At 34.3% G+C, this 18,345-nt stretch overlaps 1 protein-coding gene across 2 annotated transcripts; it reads right to left on the bottom strand.

Annotated features, from left to right (window-relative positions):
- Nucleotides 1-431: 431 nt before the first annotated feature.
- Nucleotides 432-16,642, bottom strand: LOC132546842 (aquaporin-10-like). Of its 2 annotated transcripts, XM_060210563.1 has the most exons (8): nt 16,421-16,642; nt 10,616-10,742; nt 10,055-10,192; nt 9,101-9,219; nt 5,761-5,978; nt 5,182-5,369; nt 3,882-3,941; nt 432-1,352 (listed from the first exon to the last, which is right to left on the bottom strand). In XM_060210563.1, exons 1-7 carry the CDS (start codon nt 16,508-16,510, stop codon nt 3,901-3,903), a joined length of 921 nt encoding a protein of 306 aa, XP_060066546.1. In that variant the 5' UTR covers nt 16,511-16,642; the 3' UTR covers nt 432-1,352; nt 3,882-3,900. The 2 variants fall into 2 exon arrangements, with proteins under 2 accessions (XP_060066546.1, XP_060066547.1); XM_060210564.1 differs by lacking the exon at nt 3,882-3,941 and having other exon boundaries at nt 16,421-16,641.
- Nucleotides 16,643-18,345: the final 1,703 nt, after the last annotated feature.

The following is an 18,345-nucleotide window of genomic DNA, read 5'->3' as shown; positions in this document are numbered from 1 at the left end:
TTAAGGAGTTCCAGAATGTTAAGCGTCTTCTGCTTTATCGACGGCACTGCCATGTTGATCTTAATCAAAGTAAATAATGTCACGTTCTCAAATAAGACGAAGGTTATTAATGACGGAGCCACCAAACATACTGACGAACATCGAACACGTTTAATTCATATCGACAACGAAATATAATATTCCCCAGAATAGAATTAATAGAATCTTGTATAAGACTTTAATGTCAGCGACAGAAACTTCCGTATTAATAAGGTATGTGTTGATAATTTCGTTTGTGGCATAAGATATGCGTTTTTTTAAAATATATAATTCATATAAGTACGCGAGTATTCCAAACGTACAGAGTAAACAGTTAAGTATATGGCACCTAGAGTATATAAAGCTGCCATGTATTTCTACTCAATATTACACAAGTCGCACAAACACATGCAGCGATTTAACAAAGCTATATACAAAGCTTTTGTATTTCATTCCGAGTTATCAAACTTAGTATGAACTGATGTAATTGATAGCTAGAGTCTTGAGTCGAATTAATAATATAAATTTGATATACACTAAACTATTTGAGAATAAATGCTGTGCGACTTCCTCAACTTTACTGCGACATAAAAAATCGTATTTATTATACAGAAGACTAGTGTCCAAACTGACTTTCTCGCTCTCTTTCAAAAACAAAATATCCAAAAATAAATATCGATAAAACAACCAGAGAGATATCAATGCATTGAAATCAATATAGCTAGTAACAGTCTCGTTTGGTAGGAAATGGCACTGTCACATTGGTTTTTGAAAATGATAAGTTGTAACTTCAAACGTAAAAGAACTACCTGTACTAGCGTCAGAATGTAATATTCATGGCAACTTAACTATAACTTACTTTTTTTCGATTTTCCACATTTTTTTTACCAAAAACTAATTGTTTGCTCTTTCTATATACGTTAAAGTTTTCTCATTATACTCAAACTCAATACAACCACAGGGGAATCGATAAAAACATCACGTGACAGAAAATTCTTGAAGAAATGTTGCTAGAGTGATTTAAAAGTTTTCCGGGATCTCCCCATTCTGGGTTCTGGGCACCTGTTCACGTGAGGTAGGAAAACCATTTTTTCGTCATACACCTCACATATAAGAAACCAAACCGATACTGACAGCTGTGCTGCAAGAGATTATTGTAAATGTTTTCAGAAAGTTCTTTTTGTATGCAGTAGCCATAGGCGATGACAAGTTTAGTTTGTTGATATCGAAATCGCCCTGATTAACATCAGTAACCTGGACAAAGCTGCCTTTTGAGATTTTCCTCCTTTTCCTTGCATGTCACACATCGTCTCCTGGAATCTAAAATTTTGTATCTGAAATAAACCACAATTCAAATATGTTAGTAATGTTGACAATTTCATTGCATCTGCATATCTATATTTTTTAAAGAAACTTAAACGGCATAGCAAAATACGCCTGGTGTTATCTTGATATATGGAAATTGCATGATAAAAGTATGGTCTACAAATTTAACATTATGTTTAAGATTTAGATAATTAAATTTGATTTAAGATTGTGATTTGTAGTTTCATTACTGCAAATATTTTCATCTTTTCTTTCGAAACACAACATCAACTTTTTAAAAAATACAGTAATTACATCATTTCATTACAGTAAATAAATTTGTCCTTTTTCAATTCATATAATTATTTAATTTTTGATTTTCTTATTTTTGGGGGAATATTATAATACAATACTTATACTCTTTTGTGGATCTATCTTATTGATATGATGTTATTGTAACAACACGCCAAACAATTATTTTCGTTAGTATCTTCCAATTTTCAAAATTTTGAAATATTCTTGCATGCTGTAATAAACGTGTTGACAAATATAATTAAATGTAAACAAAACTACTCTTCAAAATATAAATAGAAGAAACGGATTAGCATTTAGTATTTACGAAGATACAACAAGTTAATGATAATTAAGACTTCTAACCAGAAAGTATTAGTATTTAATCATACTAATCACAATTACCTGAAAAGGAACCGAGCGCAAACGCGTGTTAATAAAACAACACATAATTGAAATACATTTACAGCCACCAAACGTACATTAATGTAATGAAAAGAAACAAGAAAGTTCAGACCTTGCTATTTCAAACCGTTTCTAATAACAGGTGCACCTTTTAGTGGGATAAACGAAAAAAGAAACTCAGGAAAAGGGTGATTATGGGGAAATCGTTATTACAACCTAACGTCATAATGAACTTGGCTACACTGAGAAAAATGACTTTTTAGCAAAGTTAAGGTATTTCATCACAAACATTGAAACAATTTTCACTTCATGTTAGGGAAACGTTTTCGTATCAAAGACAACTCAGATTAAAATCAATAAACCTTTATTTCGTCATATTAATCTAAGAAAATATGCGTTTATCATTATTTTTATAATGCTTTGTAATAACAAGGTTTTGACTATTAATACATCACAAAGACTTTCTTTTCCACAATACATATATATGTGTACCTAATGTCATGAAACAGCAAACATCTGCTTACGCCTCATATTAAACATATAATTTCACTTTGCAAGAATTACAAAGCTGATACTAAATTGATGACAGCAACAAATGTTTGCTTTTTCAAAGTCATTTTGCTCTTTGCAGAGGTCGTTTTCTGTGCTCTTGAACGTATCATTGTATATACTTTATATATATATTATCATTAGTTAGAAGAGACAAATCCATAGTTTTGCGAAATTATTAAATAAAAAGACATCATTTTGCGAAGAAGAACATGGAATGTGATAGAAAATGAAGAAAAGATCTGACCGAATATGACCATTACAATTATTTTCCCATCTTCTGACCTGACCCATAAAGATATACTGTAAAACCATCAATTTTAGTGGGGTTTGTATTTGTTCATTTCGTGGGTCCGCGAAATTATTGACCGTTAAATTCTACATAGATTTCTAATACAAGTGAATTAAAATTTGTTCCCCATGAAAAGTATAAAATTTTACAGTAGCATTTTCAGGGCCGTGCGTACAGTGCAGGGGATAGGTCGTGTCGTGCGTTACAACTGACCAACACGTATATTTGGCGAGCTTGTAACTGCGTATTCATTTATCTCTTAATAAAAAATGAAATGAAGGACACATTAACCAAAATATACACATTCATCACATGTGTTTGTATGTGTGTCATGTTTCTATCATTGGGCCAAATCTTTGAGAACAATTCATGCAAAACATAAACGTTAAATAAGTTTTGGCGAAACGTAGACGATTTGCTGTTCATTTGATCACTTAACCGCGTCATAACTCCCAAATACCGTGTTTCGTGCTTTGTATCACAGTCCTTACTATCAAATCCTTTAAACTGAAATCAATGATTTTCATAAAAATTGAAACTAATTTTCAGTGCATGTCGATTTAAGAAATCGATTACAAGATACACTTATTGTAATATCTACCACTATATTGATCTACATTATAAACAAATATTTTCTCTACATGATAAACAAAGACTTTCTCATTCACCAAAAAATAAACATTGTTACTGTATTAATATGTATTAGTGTAAACTATAAAACAATCATATATAAGAATGGTTGCATTGTTTAGATGAAATTTCAACGATTTGCCATTTACACATCAATTCATGACTACGCTGCATCATGATTAGCATTCTTAATGCCATGTCGCAGACTAGTCGTCCGTGCAGCTTCTTATATGCATAAAGATAGGCGAGACTTGCAGAAAACTATCATGCAGCGGCAAAATAATTCTCTCCAAATTCTTCATCACTATAACAACAAAAGCAACCATCTTATGGGTGAGTGCAAACAGTGCCCAGAACCAGAGGTTATTTTGTTATGTGACGTTTATACAACCTATATCCAAGCAGTGACGTCATTCCTGTAATTCCAATCCTCCAGGCGGATTTAAGCGGACTGCATTAAATAAAACAATCCAAACGAAACTCTAACATTAGATATGAGAGAAATAACAGAACAGATATCTTATACAAGTGATTTTTGTTAAAGTTAAACCTTAATTAATTTTCATAACAATAAAGCATAAAGCTCGCTCTCCTTTAGCATTACATCTGTAACATACATGAAATATATTGAGAAGTTAACTCATACCCGTGGGGTCCCCGAAGGGGAAGATTACTAAAGGTAAAGCAAGTCATGATTAAGCGATAATCTTTAATATGTTATAGACATTTAGTATAATAGTACAGGCTGTAGTCAATAGTATATACAAAATGTACCTGTATTCATTGCTTTGAAAACTTTATAAAGATACCATCGGCTCATCTGAACGGATTGATGCAATTAAACCTTTCCCCATTGTCTCTCATATTTTCTTCCTTATCTCTATCTCATACTCTTAAATATATCACTGTCGCATGTTATGACAAGCTCATTCTTCGCCATTATGTGAAACACCTGCCTCCTCCCCAACACAATCCCTTCTGTTTCCTTACCGACTGTGATAACTGTATTACAAGTATAACATTACATGATGTATCTTAATATAATACATCATGCAATTATACACATGTACAATCTACATCTATATATAGCAATGTAATGGAGAGGACTGAAAACCTGTACCCACCAATCCTTTTGCAACATACAGCAATCATTAAACCAATCTTAACAAATACCACAATATATGTTCTACATCAAAATTATTTGCAATCTCGCGTCAAATCAGTTCTGAAAATCGAGAATAGCAAATTTCATGGAATACTTGACATGAAAAAACTCACATGAAACTTTACACATAAAAATGTATTTTGTATATATATGTTCTCTGATGTAGTTGTTACACACAACACATTCAAGAAAGCATCACTGATGATAGAGAAGACGTGCTTTGATCGTCCTGCTGAGGATAAAGAATATTCTATTCCAATCAGTTGGCGATTCATTGTGTTACCAAGCGGAGCCTTTATTAAAAAACAGTATCTAATGATTTTTTCATTTAGCTAAACAATTAGAAAAAAAAACCTGTTTGCTATATCGTCTTAAGATAAACACAAGCAACTTTTTCTAGATTGTAGGAAATATAACAACCCTGCCTTACAAAACTTTGATGGTGTCACAAACAGACATCGAAATAAGTAAAGAAATGTTTCGTTAAATATCCCATTGATGTAGAAGACTTTGTCCAACACGTTACCTCTGTCTTCGCCGTCCGAGTAAACAGCCTCTCGACTCTTTCGTATATTGTTCTGCAATTCCGTGTCATGTTCGTTAAGGTCATCCGGCCAATGAAATCCCACGAATAGTTGATATGTGAAGGCTCCCACTACTGCACCTACGTGTGGACCAATGACAGGCACCCAGAAGTACGTGTAAGATCTGTGACTAGATACAAAAATAGGCTTCATGGTAACATAAGTCCAAATCATATTGACCTTATGAGTGGTGCTGACATAGTCTTTTCCTGCGTATATATTTTGTGAAACACGTGTTAAAACACATTAATTTTTGTCAGTTTATTCGTCAGCCTTCAACAATTTTGAAATCGGATTGAATGGCTGGGTAACTAAAAGTTGTATAATCTTTACATACAAATCGTTATCTTATAAATATTAAAACGCAGACGAAGAACGCGTGTTCCATTAATTATACATAGTGTTTTAATATATCTCGGTTCAAAGAAAAAGCAATAAACAATAACACTTTTGGTACCGAACTCATGGATTATTGATTTTTTAAAGACAAATCGGTAAAACATCCTCAAAACTAGTCATACCTAAATGGATCTGCTCCCCAACCAGCTATAGCAGTAAATATCCTTGGTGCCAGATCTCGCGCGGGGTTGATTGCGTAGCCACAGTTAAGTCCATATGTCATACCTATAACAAACACCACCAGACCTATACTGATCGGGACGAGACCTTTATGTGGGGTCATATTTCTGTCGTCAGTAATGGCCAGTACGCAAATCAGCAGGATGGCTGTTCCGAAAACCTGTTGAACAGAGACAAACACGGAGGACAAAATGAAAAATGAACAATACAACTTATGATATTAAAATACGCATATTGAAAACCTAAACAGACCAATGTTTTTTGTTGCAGAATGTAGGTAAGGAACTTAACTGACAGATTGCTGGGAAAAACCAATGACAAGAAAGTGCATTGATGAAGAAAGAGAACAAACTTGAGTGGAACACAAGACTACTGTCAATGTGGATGTCAACGAGTCCTGCCATGTTCTACTAGAATACATCGCATCTTCGAGATCACAGGTTGCACACATTGCTTGTTGGTTTTTTCTTTTTGTTTTCTTCTTCTTCTTAAGGTTTACTCCACTAACCTGCACGCCATGTCTTAACTTACTCGACCAGAAACACGTCTCAGAATTCGTTTTGAATCATTAGTTGTAGAAAAAATGATGGGGCTAGTTAAACTCCTTTCGACCACCTTAGGATTTTCATCAATAGCCTCCCTGGTTCAACATTTTAGGCCCTTATTGAGGAGTCCGAGGAGGACGAAACAGTTGTATGATGTCACTAATGTATATAATTCTAAATTTGTTCCTTTATTGAAGAGGCAAAGTAAATTAACTATAAGATTGCAACAAGAGGCCTAGCGGACTTGACGGTCACCTGGGATAAGCAATATTGAATATAAAAGTTAATGGATAGTTATCAAGTGTTATGAAACAGTAATTGTAACAATTATCAATGCATGCATACCATCAAAACAATACTGATAATTCTAATAAAGTTATTTCCAGTGGAATATAACCAACGTTAAACTCAAAAATTCAATTTGGCATCAGCTCATCAGCTCATCAGCCAGTGGGGGTCAGTCTGGGTGAACATGGGCATACCATCAAGCCGTCATCCTTCACTCATAATTCTAAACAAGTTTGAAATATTTCCAATGGAAATTAAAAAATGAGGATGGTTTTAATCATTATGTCAACTTTGTCAACAAGAATGAATAGCGGCAAATACCTAACTTCTGGCTAGTGCTGTTAGACGATCTCTTCGTATGTGTCCACTTTTGGTAGGAAAAGTTTCTGTAAATGGGAATCTATGCAAATGGTTCCTAATTAAGGAAGTATATAAACATAATAGAAGTGATGGATATTCAATCAAATGATCCTGTCAGCTCAGTTTGGAATCTGCTGTTTCAACTTTGTATTGCTTTGAGATACCCTTTCAGTAAGAGAACATTTAAAGACGTTGAACGATTTTGTTTCTATCAGACGTATACTCGAATGCTACTTTCCCCTCTAAACCTCCCTTTATATTGAGATTCATCTTTGAGCAAACTGCAAAGAAAGGAAATTGTTGTAGATCGTCCGCAATCACATAAACTCTAACGTTATTCATGAGACACAGAAAGAAACAGAATGAGTCTTTGTAATTCAATGAACCGCAATGGACAAAACGATGTATCATGGTGTCACTAAATCGTCAGATACAGGCTTTCAAAGCTTCACCCCTAGCACAAAATGAATACCAGAAAATATTGCCTGTCACAGATGACATCTAGAATCACTGACAATCAAGGGGAATAAGTGAGTGCACTTCGTCCATTTGCTGTTTGACGCCGTGAAACGTGTGCATAGCAACCAGTCCATGATGTATTTATCTATAAAGTTCAACACACCTCACGCTAAGACATCTCAGCATGTTAGGTGTTTATATTGTAACAGCTGCGTTTGATAATTTATTTTATCAACAGGATGGCTGACATCAAATCAATACTAATGAAAATATACTTGGGGATCTACACCCTCTAACACACATGTTATTAAAAAAACACATTCAAGGTTACGCACAGTTATATCAATAATAAGATAAAAAATGTTTGATTCTTAAGTTGACATGTAAACTTTAGCTGTGAGTACTTGTCCTAATCTTAATTTGTTTCCATTATAAAATGTGCAGTTTATGATCAGGTACAGGAAATAATTCTAAAAAAAAAAAAAAAAAAAAACTAATTCTGCTTCAGAACATAACATGCTTTTGATTCGATAAGAAATGAAAAAAAAAAGATCTTTTTGACTACAGAGTGGATATACGTTCGTTTACCCTCTGAATTCAGCCTCTGTCAAATCAAGGTTGGTTAGAAAAGTATTTGTTCAACATTTGATAAAATTCTAAGAAATGATAGAAACCTGCCAATCCCTTGCAAAAATACTGACGATAGGATATTTCCAAATTATTAAAATAAGGTTAACTTAAAACAAATAACTTTTCTCTCGTTGAATGAAGCTAAATCATACCGCTGTTTCGTCCTTTTAGGATTCGTTTGCAACGTCAGAGGCCTTGAGTGTTAAAACCTTCAATACGACTGGGCAAAATCAACATTGGTTTGAATACCTGTCGAAATCTAGAGTATTAGATTATCTTCAGATAATGAACAAAATAGAAAATATAGGGGTTTGCGTGCATTAATATGTTTGAAAAAAAACATGTGAATATTTGTCCCATTAAACAAATTAAAATCGCTAGTTTTAGTATAAATTTCAAAGTGGTTCTCAAATATAGGTTTAAGGATTGCCTGTAGAAAAGTCCAGCAAATGTGTCTTCAATGGACAGAACACTGATTTAGAGAATATAAATTAAACCTGCAAATACATTTTATATGAATATTTGTTCATCTCTACACTGTCCTAGACAACGCTTGTGTACATAAAGATATCACCAAGTGCTGTAGGTTTTGTTTTTGTTTTACGCATTATCTTAACCCATTTTACAACCTTCCTTCATTGATATGTTACAAATGCATACTATCATAAAAAAATCGAGCGGTGCAGATTTTAGCGCTGTCGTCTGTTACAAAGACAACCGAACGTGAAAAGGTTTCTTTTTTTTTTTAATCTGCCTAAATACCAAGTACGTTTTTGTACTTGTACACTACGAAAATGACTTTATGTTTAAAATAAAAAAAAAAATGTTGAATCCAACAGTTTTCTGAAACACGTGCTTCTGGTGAATAAGGGAACAGTAAGGATCAAGAGGTGACAAAAATGTTAGATTGATGTTTGGGACAACAGTAAGTATCAGAAAACAGATTGAAAAGTCCGCCAAGTATGCCTGTATAATCTAATGTTCTGTTCTGTATATTTACCTGATCGCCAAGACAGTTGACAACTGATACATATGAGGTAGGGTAGGTAGCCCATATCCCCGCAGTTCCGTTCACACCCACCAACGCTCGAACACCACCATCATAATTGTTGATGGCATCTGTAAGACACGCCAACAGCTTAAACTTTGGCCTGATTTGCTTTTATACATGTGTGTAGTTCCTTACATTATGTCACCTTAATTCCTCAAAAAATAATTCATACTATTTATCACTTAATACGATTTCCAGGTGATACATTACATTAATAAGCAGGTATCTGTGACCTAATTAGAAATAAGAGTATAAACTGTATATCTATTATGGAAAACACAATAACAATAAGTTCATCATAAATAGCGACTTCCCTCGGCTAAGAAGCTTATTATAGGTAAACCAAAGCTCAAACATGCATTATATAGACATACAGTTTTGTATTTCATGAAATGATCGCTGTGTAGAAACTTTCGTTGCTTTTGGTTGTAGACATTTCATGAAAATAAGATACAGCAAATAAAACTACAGATAAAAGAATCATTTGAATAGTTATTCAGTATCCGCGAAAACTTGCTCCTTGAAAAATGTCTTACGTTTATACCACGTGCAAAAGTACCCAAGAATATTGCATGTTAAACTGTTAATTACCAAACCCAAACTTATGAATGATGAAGTTGTTGCTAAGAAACCAAAGCTGAAATAATTACCAGCAAGCTTACGCATTCAACTAAAAGCTACATTCTCGAGTTTTTAGCTGACGGTTTAAAGTTAAAGATATCACTCTTATTCATGCAAGTATTTCCATAGTTGAAACAATATATTGATACAATGGTTCGCTGGGATGTTATTATAGAAAGTTTTTTCTGAATGACCCTGGTTGGAATATAAATCGGAAACTCAGATTAGAGGTATGGCTTGTAGAGCTTAGGCAGGTGTTGTTTCATGACTCTAAGTACTAACCGAAATAGACTATAAATACCAGGACTGATGCTACAAAACTTCCACAGTACTGCGCTACAGCATAAAGTGGTACTTTCTTCCATGGAAACCTGCCCAGACATGCTTGTGCTACACTCACAGCTGGGTTTAAATGTCCACCTTAAACAAATGCAGAGTTAATTGTAAACTGCTATGCAAAGGAAAATCATACTTAGATTATATCTCTATTAAACTCAGGAAACAGAAGTGGATACATCATATTGCCTTAAAACTTAAAACTTAACACTGGTTACGTTACGATCTCAATATGGCGTTAATGGAGATTTAATGTTTGTCTAATAGCAGTTTTGGAATGTCCCTCTGTTAATTTGGTGCATTGGATCCTCAGTGTAGGCGTTTTGGAACGATTCTTGTGTAGTTATTTGTTCTTCACTGTCACATTGGTGTGATTTTTCCATACCGCGTATTATTGAATTGTTTGTACAAATTTAAACGAATTATTTGATCGATGTACATCAAAATTTGAAGCAGTTTAACTTTATTTACAATTTTCAGTCACGTAAATAATGTGTACTGTTATACCTGATACTCCTCCAGCCACGTACACGCCCATCATCACCCCGACTCCCCACGACCAGTGGATGGACATATGATTTCCAACAGACTGCTTACTAAGCACTGCTTGGGCCACCGACCCATCGCCAAAAATCTGAAATATAAGTTAAAGTTGGTCACATTGGTGACAGCGTGACATTTGATAAGTACTATTTATACTGGAGAGAAACGACTCTGGAGAAATAAATATTGTCAAGACTTTAACATCAAGAAGAGACGATCTGATCAAAAAATCTAAATTACTAACTAACGAATTAACATCTAAGTTATCATAAAGTGTTCCCATTCAGACGGCTCCCTTGTACATTAAACAAAGAATTGATTTGTTATACGGAAAAAAGAAATCTAGTGTAGTAGTAATTAACGAATTATTGATAATCGTAGCCCAGTAACCATTAATTCCGTAATTTTCGTGTTTCTTTTTATTTATCTGTTAATCCTTAGTAGTAGTGGTTTGTATGAGATCTGTTTATCGACATGGATTTCACGCCTTGATGATCAACGATTTTATTATTTATCATCTAATGGAGTGTTATAAACTTCTGCTGAATTGTTTAAACCTAGCAAAATCTAGACTGACCGAAAAATAGCAGTTAAAAACATTCTGACTTTAGTTGTTACTTGGCAGAAGTATTTTGTGTACGACACTAGGTGTCATCTTCTTCTGTGTTGATGCACACGGGTTGTCTTTTGTACGTTTTAGATTAATGAAAAGTTTAGACGCTGTGGATTTTGTTTAAAGAAGTCTCGAGATTTTCTGAATTTATTGTCCGGTCTATATCCATTAAGTAATAAATCATCACCTTTATCAAGCCATATTTATTTGGTCAAGATCTCGGTCAATCCTCGAGAGAGTTTAACAGTTTCGATACTAAAATTACTTTCGTCATAAATTTATCTTTTTATTTTTCTTTTCAGCTAAAAACAAACCATTTCAATATGATTAAATTGAATATTCTATAAACAGAATTATATCTTGATAACATGAATCACCAATCCACATTTTCATTAATTTCTTTAATAATCGTTTTATTAAAACTATTTTCAGATTCGTTGAACTTTGTTACAGGAAATATACATGTATGTTGTTTATTCACTGTAATAGATATATACATCTAAGCATAGTGATTTCCTCACCAGACATTTTTATTTTCACTGAGACAAATTTGAGATATTTCAGCTGAGACGATTTGTATCAATTTCAAATATATTACTTATCGTATGAATATTATAATTCATAAAGCTTCATGTTGTATACCTGGTTCTCATTTTGTGAACGTGACATTACTTACTTGGAATCACCAAGGTTTACATGACGGGAGTAAATCTTTCTTTTGTTCATATTTTGCCCTAGTTTGATGGAATTTTGGGTTTGGATTATGATTATGTTGACATGTTAGTGTTTTCTGGTGTGTTTTGTACTTCAGTTCAGTGTTCATTTACCATCCAAACTAAAAACATTTATTCGCGATATTAAGTTAGCTAAATAGTTAATGTAAACATTGAGAACTATACAACAATTGTTATCAATTTGTCATCAACATTTGGTATACCGCTTTAACCACTACGTCAATATACACAGAACTGAAACCAATTATCAGTAGTAAACCAGAGCAGGAAAAGTGAAGATATTATGAACTATATAATTAACAGGACGAAGACCGGTTTGTTTTGATACATACACGAGATTGGATAATCTAACATGTTATCTAGTTGTTAAACAATTTTGGTTAGATTTATATTTATATATGTAAACGCTGTATACCGTAAGACACATTTAAATACAACAACATGCACTTTAATATTAGGTATGCAAATATGACGTTTCTAACAGTCAAAAAACGTTTTGAATCAATGCATACAATATTGTTTGTTTGGACACTGTATAATGCCTAATGCTATGTCAAAACAAAACTAATCTATGAATTTATAATGTAATGAATTTTAATTCTTATTCATCGTGACGTATAATTACGTTTGTATTGCAGTAATGGGTTCATTTAAGTCGTTACCATGAACAAAAAATGTAAATTAAAAAAAACTGCTGTGCAACAGGAACCTTATCACCAACTTTAATATGCATATTATGTGTCATTTTGCTTTAAGAACTCTCTGAATATTCCGTCGTAACTGTCCAATCCTCAACATGTGTGTATTTGACCTGATATCAAACATACATACAACTCAGCACTTATATTTAAAATAACACATGGGAAACATTCAGTCGGAGTCGCGTGAATCTTCTGAAGTAATAGCAAGCCCATATAATCTAGACTACAATCTATCATGTTGAAAAAAAAGAAAATGTGGATTGTTTCGGTTTTGTGAAACATAGTTAGTCTGAAATATGTGGAGCCGTAATACAGCATAAGTGTGTAATTATAACAGAGCGGTTAAATCAAGGTCAATTCATGAAAGGCTACACCGGGACAAATTGAAAGAAAACTTTAAAAACTCCATCTAATGGGTTTAAAGTGAACCATATCCTCACCTGAACCCTTTGTGAGTACATGTGGAGAAAATGAGAAAGGCAATGTTTCAACCATGAACAATAAGAAAGAATAACACACACTCACACATATATATATACACGATATAAATTATCAATTACATCTTTATGAATTGAAACAAAACAGGATCATTTATCAATGAACGTTAATTTATATACTGTGGTGTGGACATAGTATACTAACCAAGCTTAACATAAGTGACCTACATTGTCTGTATGTTCATTAATTACAGCATAAACATCTGACAGCATTTTAACATACATGCTTTACAAACAGACGTTACGTAGGCCGCAGCAAAGTCAAACTTCTACGTTTACGACATATAATCCTTACAACTTTGACCAAAATACATATGAACATGCTAATGTAAACCAATCTAATATCAATTTACATTTGCGAATATGCATGACTTTTAATTCAGATATAATTTAAAACCTGTCTTCGAAAAAGTGCATACATGTGATTTTTTAAGGGACAGTTTTGTATGGTGTTCTCTCTCTGCGGAGGACTGAAATGTCATTCACAGTTACCAGAAGAAAGGACCGAGAAAGCGTATTTAAGTACAATAGTTTAAAAGGAAACTTATCTACAGGCCCCAAACAATTTAAAAGGCGGTATAGATCCCAGAGGTTAGATGTGAAAATAAGTATTCAGGATAAAAGTAGTTTTTTAAAACCATTCCTGACATATCTAGTGCAATATGTGCCACTCGCAATGTCTTTTAAAGTTCTAACAATTCGGTCTCGTACGAAATGTACCACCTAACAGATCTAGTATTGCATGTATCAGTCATCATATCTCTGAAGACTTGTTTTACAAATCAGGTGTCTCTTATATGTACTATCCGTCATGTCTAGTTTTCCTTGAGTCATTCGTCATGTCTCTGAAGACTTGTTCCATCCATCACGTGTCTCCTACATGTAACATCCGTCTGGTCTAATATTGTTTGTTTCGCTCGTCATGTCTCTGAAGATTTGTTCTACTAATCAGATGTCTTGTACATGTACCATTCATCTGGTTTAGTATTGCTTGTGTCACTCGTCATGTCTCTGACGATTTCTCCACCAATCAGGTGTCTTATACATGTACTATCTGTCTTGACTAATAGTGCTTGTGTCACTCGTCATGTCTCTGACGATTTCTCCACCAATCAGGTGTCTGATACATGTACTATCTGTCTTGTCTTGTATTGCTTGTGTCTCTCGTCATGTCTCTGACGATTTGTTCTACCAATCAGATGTCTGATACATGTACTGTCTGTCTGGTCTAATAGTGCTTGTGTCTCTCGTCATGTCTCTGAAGACTTGTTCCACCCATCAGGTGTTTCGTACATGTACTATCTGTCTTGTCTAATAGTGCCTGTGTCTCTCGTCATGTCTCTAACGATTTGTTCTACCAATCAGATGTCTGATACATGTACTATCTGTCATGTCTAATAGTGCTTGTGTCTCTCGTCATGTCTCTGAAGACTTGTTCCACCCATCAGGTGTTCCGTACATGTACTATCTGTCTTGTCTAATAGTGCTTGTGTCTCTCGTCATGTCTCTGACGATTTGTTCTACCAATCAGATGTCTGATACATGTACTGTCTGTCTGGTCTAATAGTGCTTGTGTCTCTCGTCATGTCTCTGAAGACTTGTTCCACCCATCAGGTGTTTCGTACATGTACTATCTGTCTTGTCTAATAGTGCTTGTGTCTCTCGTCATGTCTCTGACGATTTGTTCTACCAATCAGATGTCTGATACATGTACTATCTGTCATGTCTAATAGTGCTTGTGTCTCTCGTCATGTCTCTGACGATTTGTTCTACCAATCAGATGTCTGATACATGTACTATCTGTCATGTCTAATAGTGCTTGTGTCTCTCGTCATGTCTCTGACGATTTGTTCTACCAATCAGATGTCTGATACATGTACTATCTGTCATGTCTAATAGTGCTTGTGTCTCTCGTCATGTCTCTGAAGACTTGTTCCACCCATCAGGTGTTTCGTACATGCACTATCTGTCTTGTCTAATAGTGCTTGTGTCTCTCGTCATGTCTCTGAAGACTTGTTCCACCAATTAGGTGGCTCGTGCGACCGTTCCATTTCAGTATCCCTGTTTTCTTTTTCCGTATTATTTTACAATCATCCTTGTTAAATGTTATCAAAGTATCACATCATTACGTCCGCTCTACACCTGTAATACGTAAATAATTCAATTATACGCAATTGTTTATATATAATACAAGTAAGTCAATCATGTTAACACGAACACTTCGCTATAACTTATCTATATGAAACGCTTTGTTATTTCGGTTTTGTAGTCCGATTAATTAATTTATATAATATGACAGTGTAAGGTTGAGTGGACAAGTACTTGGTTTTAATGTCGAGGAAATAAAACTTGATTTAGATACATTATATTTTATTTGTTTTTGTTTAAAAAGATTTCGAATTAGTTTCAGATAGTCTAAAAACTTACAAGGTACCTAACAATCACAGCCATCTGACTTTATTTCATTGTAAGACCTACATAATGCTTCGCTCAGTGGTGTAACCTTGTTTCCCTACTCAGAGTGTTGTGTTTCGCACATTTCAATGAACATCAATAGCCTGGATGACCAAACATTTAAACCGTTGTATTTGTCGATCGTAGAGTTCACACAAATAACAATACACGCTATGGGTCTGAATACCGCGTGTGCTACTTTGAATAATCTGTAACGTGTCTCCGTGTGGTTTATGTAGCAATATAGAAATCAAATGTCATAGCATACATAGGAGTTAGGGTTAGTGTAAAGAATACTCGGTTACATTTGATAATATGCTAACTACTATGGCATGGTAAATATACAGATACAGGCTCTAAAAACAAACGTTTAAATTATGTTGGAAATTATTCATCAACCCCGAATCACAACTGTAAACATACCTAAATCCAATATAAAAGTGTATTTCAAGATCTGAAATGTTGGCAAAAATGTAAGTTGCCATGTCGGTGCATTGTACACATCCTCGTGGCATACACATCTGTTGTAAATGGTTTAAATATACCAGATTTAATTAACCTGTGTAGACCATACATTACTGAAATAGTATATTAGTAGATAAGGCTGAACTAGTAGTTTGTATATGTGCAAATACATAACACACATGGGCAAGTCAATGGTCGAGTACAGTTATATCCTCTCTGATTGGTATACCAGACAAGTGTGTTGAAACATCAGCAGCTATAAACCTTCACACAGAAAACACATGCGTATATACACTAACACTTACCATTAAAATGAAAGTACCGAGAAACTCTGCCAGGAATTCTCGCACCAAGTCATTTTTTATTTTCAGCTTCCTTCTCATCCGTTCTGTCATTCTGCCTACTTTCCTTAAGCTATCTTCTCTCTATCCAAGACATGCACACATATCTGCACTATGTGAAAATGAGCCTTTGTTATGAATTGCTGATGAGGTATAGAACGACACTGCCTTGCGGTCGTAGTACGTGTGTGCTCAACGACAAATAGCGGCAGTGTGTTGTTTATAGACTGGGTCAGCACAGTGGAGTCTATATATATATCAGTGCCACGATTACCTGAACAAATAAGAAGATTTCACCTTATGTACTGTTTGCTCTTGTTAGTTATATACTTTAATACACTGATCGAAGTAGGCGGTAGTAAATTTACGAATCGTATGTCGAGCGGATGGTGAACCAGCATTTTTAGCTATTTCCTTAATAATAAACAACACTGATTGGCACAATAGGGTACAAATAGGTATCAATGTTTTAAATTCAGTTAATACCATCTTGATGGGACAGGGATCATTCTGTATACCATTAACATATATTGAAACTACATTTTTGTAAAAATCGCAGAGAGAAGAGCACATATGCATTCAACTTTCCTTTAGCGTATCCAAAGCAAATATGGTCTTCTTGTCTGAAATGAATTTCGGAAGCGGACCTGATATCAACATAGCTGAAATTCATGGTTTCTTCCTAACAGAAATGGGAAAATATACAAATTAACTGTATTTATAAGGGAATATTGTACAATTGTACAACAGACACACAAGGGAATAGCACCTTTTAATACAAACTTAGATATAACAGTGCCAAACAATAAATTAAACTGCATCATACAATTGTTCATTGTTGGTCGTCCTTCTAGGACTCATTAGTGATGCTAAGGACCTCACTTTTGAAGCCTAGGAGGCGACTGAGGAAAATCCCATGTGGTCGAAAAAAGAAAGTCATAGTCTAAATGGGGAGGTGCACTAGCCACATAATCGAATAAATTTCTTAATTTTAATACATACAGATAACTATTGAATAACGTCAAGTACATGTGTATATTCTGAACCATTAAAGAAATGAAACGTGCCGTGCAGGTTCAGGCAAACCTCGAAGACTTAAAGGCCACCAGCAGTGTCTAACACCAGTTTCAAAAGATTGCAGAAAGACATAAGTGACATTTTCATACAAATGTCAAGTTAGATACAGTAGCGCCGAACAATGAATTAAACTGCATCATACAGCTGTTTCGTTCTGTCAGTTTTCCTGATTCAAAGAAAAGCCGAAATCTAGACCGTGAGGTGCTGTATAGTTACTCGTTCTAATGGCTTGTTTTGCAATATTTCCAAGAATATGAATGTTCTTCTATGGCATAAATACATGAAAACAAACCAGCGTTAAAATCGTTTAATAAATGGCTCAATTCTATATTGTGTATACGAATTCGTGCGCTTTCTGAATTGCGCAGTGATCATGATCCTCAAACCAATTTCCGATTAATATCAAATGATATCAATGGTGGGTATTGAATCGTCTTTTAAACAATAGTATGGCAAGGTAGCTATTGTTGGAGAATGGTAACGAGATATACATCAATGATATTGTTCTAGACACAGCATCATTGTCCTAATCTATATGTTGTATTCCACATTATGATCTGGATTGTATTCTGTATTCCACATTATATCGTCTTTACAGTAATCTGTATTCCACTTTATGTGTTGTGTTCCGTACTCCACAATATGATCAGGATAGATGCATATTCCACAACATACCGTCTTTTAAGTATCCAGTATTCCACACTATGCTCTGGATTGTATTCTGTATTCCACTTTATGTGTTGTGTTCCGTACTCCACAATATGATCAGGATAGATGCATATTCCACAACATACCGTCTTTTAAGTATCCAG

This window comes from Ylistrum balloti, unplaced genomic scaffold (assembly GCF_031769215.1).
Source record: "Ylistrum balloti isolate Yb309-2 unplaced genomic scaffold, AGI_CSIRO_Ybal_v1 Utg369916, whole genome shotgun sequence".
Lineage (NCBI taxonomy): Eukaryota > Metazoa > Mollusca > Bivalvia > Pectinida > Pectinidae > Ylistrum > Ylistrum balloti.
This window is presented reverse-complemented; position numbering and strand designations above follow the sequence as displayed.